The sequence below is a fragment of the Oncorhynchus nerka genome, linkage group LG9b (genome assembly GCF_034236695.1).
Source record: "Oncorhynchus nerka isolate Pitt River linkage group LG9b, Oner_Uvic_2.0, whole genome shotgun sequence".
Classification (NCBI taxonomy): domain Eukaryota; kingdom Metazoa; phylum Chordata; class Actinopteri; order Salmoniformes; family Salmonidae; genus Oncorhynchus; species Oncorhynchus nerka.
In genome coordinates this window covers 32070527-32078012 of record NC_088424.1, presented here as the reverse complement: position 1 = coordinate 32078012, position 7486 = coordinate 32070527, and the positions used below count along the sequence as shown (strand labels likewise).

General features: G+C 40.1%; 1 protein-coding gene across 1 annotated transcript; it reads left to right on the top strand.

Moving 5' to 3' along the window:
• The first annotated feature begins 2012 nt into the window (after window positions 1-2012).
• LOC115114640 (zinc finger protein 567-like) lies at window positions 2013-5826 on the top strand. The gene is made up of 2 exons (XM_029643055.2): window positions 2013-2462; window positions 4053-5826. The coding sequence occupies exons 1-2, from the start codon at window positions 2186-2188 to the stop codon at window positions 5081-5083; spliced, it is 1308 nt and encodes a 435-aa protein (XP_029498915.1). The 5' UTR covers window positions 2013-2185; the 3' UTR covers window positions 5084-5826.
• Window positions 5827-7486: the final 1660 nt, after the last annotated feature.

Genomic DNA, 7486 nt, shown 5'->3' with positions numbered 1-7486 from the left:
CATGTAGAAAATATGGAGTGTTGCGCCGTGATTGGCTCAGTGTTCTGTCACTCATGGGGACACTACAGCACTGCCAAGTCTAAGGGGAGAGCTACAAAATCCTAGCCCCTTGGGTGCTGCCATAGAGTTACATTAGAAGTGCCCATCCAAGAAGGCTCAAGGTCATTGGCCACAGATAAAATGACGTCAAATCACGTTATATGTACAGTAGCTTTGATTGGACTGATCATGTCAACATCATACTTTCAAAATCTTAAAGTTTAAACAACAAGTTGGAAATCACAAATTCAACAATGAGTGGTTTGGAAGGAATCAGTGACAGTGGCTAACATTAACTGCAAGCATTGCAAAGCAAACATTAGCCTGTTATTCAGTGGAGTGGCTTTGTGGTGCCAAATCTGGGATTAAGGTGCTCTTTTCCAAATGTAAAATGATAGTCATTCAACATTGGCCATGCTGTCAATGAAGCATGATTTGTGCCGCGCTCAAAACAACTATTAACTTGGAACTGCGAAAACTTGACTTCAGCGAGTCCAAGACAACTGGGAAGTCAGGAAATAAATAAGCTCCAACTGGGAAAATACGTTTTGAACGGTCATCCAACTCTGAATTGGAAATCCAGGCTCTTTCTAGAGCTACGACCTGAAGATCAATGACGTCATCAGGATTCGACCTGAGTTCCCAGTTGTTTTGAAAGCAACATAAATCCAGAGAATGCCAGACTTTGAGGACAAAATTTGCCCTCGAAGGACCACCACACCACCCTCCTGTTCAAGTGAGCACAGCACAACAAGGTGAGTCAAAAAAATGTATTGTATGCTGCTGCATAAATTATGTAATATGCCAGGGAGATATGTATACTGTAGTTAAGAAAGTAATACTAAGTGTATGTTGTGTAGGAAGATGTTAGTAGCCCATGTGCCTCAACCTAATAATTTGGTCTATTTACCCCTCTTAATTTCACCTACTGTTCTGACTTGGTAGTGCACATGTAGTCTATAACCCGTTTTAGAGAAATGTAATCATTGAATATTGTAAGAACTTTCATTGTCTGTTTATATGCCTCCTTTATTTATCTTACAGTTCTGACTTGGTGTACAGGGAGAACACTGTAAGAACGGCCTATGTTCTGAAGTTTCTCGCTGTACGTTTAAAAGGTGCTAACAAATAGTTATATTGCCTACTTCCGTCCTAGCTTGCTCATTAATGTCTTACTTGAAATTACGGATTGCCTCTTATCTGCTTCTCGTCCACTTTATGCCATAGTTTGTACATCTTAATTGTCATTAGAAACCACATTTGTTTAAGCAAGTCAGCCATATCAGCTATGTTTTTTAAGGCAGTAAATGAGGCTGAATGAACTGTTTTGCTGCCAGACAAGACTCTGCTGATAGCCAGGTGTAGCAGTGGTAAGATGTTGAGACTGCTGTTGGGTCAGCTTTATGTAGGCTGTTTGTGGGCACCGTTTGTCACCGTTATAGTGCAATTAATGTATTGTTTAGTGTTGTGGCATTGCTGGCATGCATCCATCCCACTTTTGTTTTTTCCCCCACCCATTTTTACATCCTAAAATCGCCACTGCCTCAGGCTGTTGACCTGATTCAGATTGGGTTAAAGTAGTGGAATAAGGTGTTGGGTTTAGATGAGTAGTTGGTTAGTTGGTAGGGTAATTAAAAATGTATACTATTTTTTTCTGGTTCCCCTTGCACATTTTGTATCACAAAGTGTAGTGGGGCGGCAGGTAGACTAGTGGTTAGAGCATTGTGGCAGTAACTAAAAGGTTGCTGGATCGAATCTCCAAGCTGACAAGGTTAAATCTGTCATTTTGGCCCTGAATAAGGCAGTTTACCCATTGTTCCCCCGTAGGCCGTCATTGTAAAGAATAACTTTTTCTTCAGGATTGACTTGCCTAGTTAAGTAAAAAATAGTTCAGTTGGATGCGGTAATGTAATGTATTGGATGCCAACTTCCGTTAAACCTCGCCGAAGAAGAAGTTTAGGGAAAACCTTTGTCGTCATTTCCGTTATCCATCTTTCCAGACTTCTTTTTTTTTACCAAACAATGTGGCTTGCCAGTTTCGATAAGCTGTACAGTTGTCGAAACGATTCTGTTATAAACATTTCCCAGAGGCACTAGCACTACATATTCGTTTTTGTATAACAGCAGTGATTTTATTTGAAGAACTATGTCTAACACTGTTTCTTTCAGTACACAAATAGCTGCAATCATGGATGTGCTATCAAAGGCAGCAGTTGCAGAAATAGCCAAACTTGTAGACGAGGGCACCGTCGTGCTACGGCTTGAAATGTGTCGGAAAGAAAATGAGATAGAAGGGCTTCAAAATAGTTTACAGCTGATGGAAAGAGAACTGAGGAAAGCTCAACGAGAAGCAGCAACACGAGTGACAAATGACAGGCAACATGCTGAGGAAATCCAGGTTGGGAGTGGGACTCCACAAAAAGGTAAGGCTATGTGCTTTTAGCAACGCGGGTAAATTTACATACACTAGCGTTGCTTTCCATTGTATCCATAAAAAGGATGCCAGCTGATTCATGATTTCGACTGCCTGAGAAACACTGTCTCGTCCCGACTCGTTCATTACTATGGGACAGCTGGAGATAGAATTTGAATATGGAAACAATCGACAGACAAATCTCTGCTGTTGAAATCTAAATGATAGTCTAAAAGAAATGTGATGTAATGTCTAGATGCTTTTTATAGGTGATATTACGTTTATAAATTGCCTGGCTAGGTTGATGAGACAGCGGATTGCACAGTCAGATGGAACAGAGTAAATAGGCATTTTAACGTCATTGATTTAGCTGGTGGTAACTTGTGTAGGCAGAATGCGGTTTTGATCATTCAGCATTCAGGATAAGACCAACCCGTTGTATAAGTAGAACATAAAACAATTTGACATATAGTTGCATCCGTGAGTTTTATTGACTAATGTCAATAAAAGGTCCGCCAAAGCAAATCCTGATTTAAAAATGTATTGATATTAATGCTATAAGTACAGAAATGTGTTTTCTCACTGGGAAATGAATATCCAACTAGGCAGTGAAAACTGTAGTTGTGAGCTTGTTAAAGTATTAGACACTATGTCCTGGGATTTCCTATGATCTTCTATGTAGAATAACCCCTTAGCAACTAATAACTTGTGTAGTTTGTGAAAAATGTTACGTGTGTTTTGGTGAGGGTCTAACATGCTGACCAGACCGGACACGTTGCGTGCGTGAGCGTCGCAAATTAAATTTAGAAATCCATGTTATTCAATTATTGCACCCACACTGCTCGCGCGCGCCAACAAGCGTCTGCGTAATAGAACTCATTCCTGTTTCTGATGGCAGATCGGGCTGAAAGTCCTGCCTCTCCCATCTCCTCATTGGTTTATAGAAGCAGGTACCCACGTGCCATCTCCTCATTGGTTATACCCACGTGGGTGACTGAAAGACGAACTGTTTTGCCGGTAGTTGTGGTAACACAATGAAAGTTTAGATGCAATCACCATATAAGTTAAACATCAAAAAGCCTGGAAGAAGGAGAGATGACTAGAAATGATTTGGTTGGCCGTTTTATGTGTGGAATCATTGTCGGAGTAGAGGTCCTTGTGCATTTCAGGTAAAATAACAACTCAATGTTTATATCCCGGGACAAATTAGCTAGCAACAGGTTAGCATTGGGTTAAACAGGTCTGCTGTAACTTCTGGCTTCCCACAGATACAATTGAAAGCAATATGCAGTATGTAATTATATATATGTATGTATGTATATATATGTATGTATATATATATATGCCATTTAGAAGACTCTTATCCAAAGCAGCTTAGTCATGCATGCATATATTTTTTTGCATGGGTGTCTGGGAATCGAACCCACTACCCTGACGCTACAAGCACCATGCTCTACCAACTGAGCTACAAAGGACCACACCCCTTGTTGTAAATACACCTGAGGCATGCTGACATTTGATGCTATCAAGTCAGGTTATTTTGCATTGTTCAAGGTGTTGTTTTATTGCTTATTTGACTTTACAATTACTCTACTTCCAGGTGATGAAGAGAACCAAAAAGGCCAAGCCATGCCTGTAGAGGACCCAGTAGAGAGCTTCAATGAGCTGCAGCGTTCTGGACACCTTGAAGAGGCGAGGGGTGGACTGGAGTTTCTGGTGAAAGCAGAGCAGGTGGAAGAACATGTAGCCCAGGGAACCATACAAGATCCAGGAATCACAGACAGTGTGGACTTTAGAATGGACGAGAGAGATAGTCAGCTGTGGTCCTCTGTTACACAAGGACTAAGTGGGAATAATTCTGGCCACCCAGATGGGTCTTACTCTACAGGGAGATGCTTACAGATGTTCTCATCTCAGGCAGATCAATATCCCACTCCCATCCCATCCCATCCTTCCTGTAACTCTTTGTCCATTGTAGGGAAACCACTGGATGACATATTCAGCACTGTCCCACTGAAAGTGGAGCCTGAGAGGCATCCTGTGTATCATGACAATGCCATGTCTGAGTCCATACATGTTGTGCAGGGGCAGTACAGAGATACTCTGCATCCTGTTGTGAGGGAGGGCTTGATTTTACATCCCAGAATGCAGCAGCCAGGACCTTCTTCACAAGGGCTCTTGAGAGCTACTGAGATTACATCAGAGTCACACTCACACAACCAAGAGCATATTCTTAATAAGAACAGATTGAAAACAAAGAGGTTGGTAAATGTTTGGAGAGCTGTACCAAACCAAAAAGTGTTAATCTGCTCATTGTGTGGAAAGAGCTTCCACCGCCATTGTCAACTTGAAGCACACCAACACTCTCATGCTGGAGTCAAGCCATACAGATGTCTTGAGTGTGGGAAAAGTTTTACTCAGAAACAAAGACTTAAGTCACATCAGAGTGTTCACACGGGTGAGAGACCTTTCAGTTGCAGACTCTGTGGCAAGAGGTTTGCAAGGCAGGACAACTGCCAAACACATGAGCGATTTCACAGTGGACAAAAGCCATTTAGTTGTGTGCTGTGTGGTAAAAGTTTCACAGTACTCTGTAACCTCAAACTACATCAAAAACATCAATGTAAGTAAATTTGCAAATGTCAGAATGTATGATTGCATGTTCTGTGTTTTCCTCAGCATTGTACACTTAATGACCTGTTCATGTTGATTGTTCAACTGTTCAACTGTACTGAGATTAGCAGGTTTCCAATCAAGTATTTCAAGATGTTATCCAGTGATGTATAAGTATAAGTACAGTAAAGTACACCACAAACTAAAGGGTAAAACATTTTTACTTGTGCTTTTTCATGACTTACCTGGACTACCTATTGAGATGTGCCTTTAGTTTTAATGTTTTTATTTCACCTTTATTTAACCAGGTAGGCCAGTTGAGAACAAGTTCTCATTTACAACTGCGACCTGGCCAAGATAAAGCAAAGCAGTACGACACAAACAACACGACACAAACAACAACACAGAGTTACACATGGAATAAACAAACATACAGTCAAGTATGTAGTTACACATATTTAAGTATGTAATATATATATATTTACGTATTTAGTATACATAGTTAAGTAAATTGGGCGTAAAATGAGGTGAAAAGGAGACTGGAGTGCCACTTTAAAATGTTGAACCTCTTAATGTGATTTATCTTTGCCTCATCAAGAGAGCAACAGCTGCATGCTATCTTAAATTGCTTTGTGCATATTCTCTTGTATTTATCATTCATTTCCGTAGCACGTCCAATAGTGTTACTTTGTTGCCTGATCGTAGCAGCAGTTCGAGTTAGTACATTTTGGGGTTGAAATAAAGTTTACATTTGATGATTGCATTGTAAAACATCTAACATTTCTACAAGGAGTTTGCAGTGCAATGCAACGAAATGTGAAACTGTCAATCAACCACTATTTGTTTACGGATAGTTGAATTGTTGTTCGACTGCCAGCTTGGCTTACTGGATGTGCAGAGCCTTTTGTAACATAAGTTGCATGATTAACGTTACTGCTTGAAGATTTTGTACCCTGTTGGTTTTGACATGACTGATAATAATAGCCTAAATGTTTCTTCCCGTTGTAACTAGGTGTCCACTGTCCCAAGTGCGACTGTCAGAAAGATGCTTCAAAATTTGTTTTGGCCCAGAGGCTGAGACTTGCTGCTCCAGGGCCGGTTTAAGGTTAAGCTCATCGTTCGATCCTTTGTAGGAGCGTCGTTAAATCTCTGAACTGTTTGCCTTACCCAGAGCTGCCAACTCTAACGCATTGGCCGTGAGACACTCATTTGAGCCTCTTCTCACACATCGAAAAGTACTGGTTTTATTTTTTATTTTTCAAATGAGTCATTTTCAACTGTGATCCAAATGGTTTTGAAATCAGAGCATCTGCACCTGCAATTTAATAACATCACAAGTGGAACCTCTATCATTATTGGCCTGTCTTGCCACGGCACTGAACTGTGGCACATTAAAGCATATGATTGGTCTAGTTATGTAATGGATCAAGATGATTGGATGCACGTTTTAAAGAAAAAACACAATATTAATGGGGTGCTGAATGGGGAGAGAGAACGTTCTCCGCGGAGTTTATAAAACTAAAAAGAGCAACACGGTAGCTCTGTTTTATGTACAATGTTGTCAACAAAATCAGTTTGCTGTTACTCCCAACTCTATTGCAGAATACAGCCTTTTGACAGCATGTACTAAAGTTGATTTAATCCACACTTGCATTAGTCCCCTCGTTTGGTGATTGGCATTTAGGCTGTGACATCGAAAAGCAGCAGATAGACACCGACAGTATATTTTAGCATAGAAGTTTGGTAGGGTGACCTGATTCTAGGGGGGAAATAAATATAACAATAATTTGGTTGGAGTGTAGGGTCGTCTAAAGGGCATTTTATATTTACTTCATTCACGAGGTCAGTGGAACAATTCTCATTCTTAACAATGGGCTAAAATATAGGGTAATTGATATACTTGTCACCAAGAACACTACTATTATTCCCAAAAACTTATTTTATTCCGCTTCATCACAATTTTGCCAGTGTAATCACATATTTGAAATCTGATATGCCTAATTGTCTTTCAAAATGAATTATAGGAGGCTATGTATTTTTTCAGCCATTCATTTACAGTTTTGAATAAGTCATACAGATAAGCATTGGATATGAAATGCTCCAGGCACGTTAGGCAGAGATGATTGGGGGACTCACACCTCATAAATGTATATTTTGTCTATGCAGAGTAGAATTATGGCAAGGATCTTCAACTAGTGTGCATAAGCCACCTGAATATTGATATTCATTAGATTTTTCTTGAAGGTTGGATGATTTTGAGAAATATATTGTTATAACCAGAACATTTTCAAACACCCAGCACTTGGGAAACATCGATCAGGGGTGGCTAACCCTCCTGGAGAGCGAGCAGGATTTTTTCCCATCCCTATTTTAAAGAGAGAATACCCAAAATATAAAATGTGTGTGTCCTTATCTTGAAAG

Bases quoted from the DNA above. Each gene is read 5' to 3' on its own strand.
- LOC115114640 (XM_029643055.2), top strand. From the start codon at position 2,186: ATGTCTAACACTGTTTCTTTCAGTACACAAATAGCTGCAATCATGGAT. The intron at 2,463-4,052 runs GTAAGGCTATGT...CTCTACTTCCAG, and splicing joins GAGTGGGACTCCACAAAAAG to GTGATGAAGAGAACCAAAAA.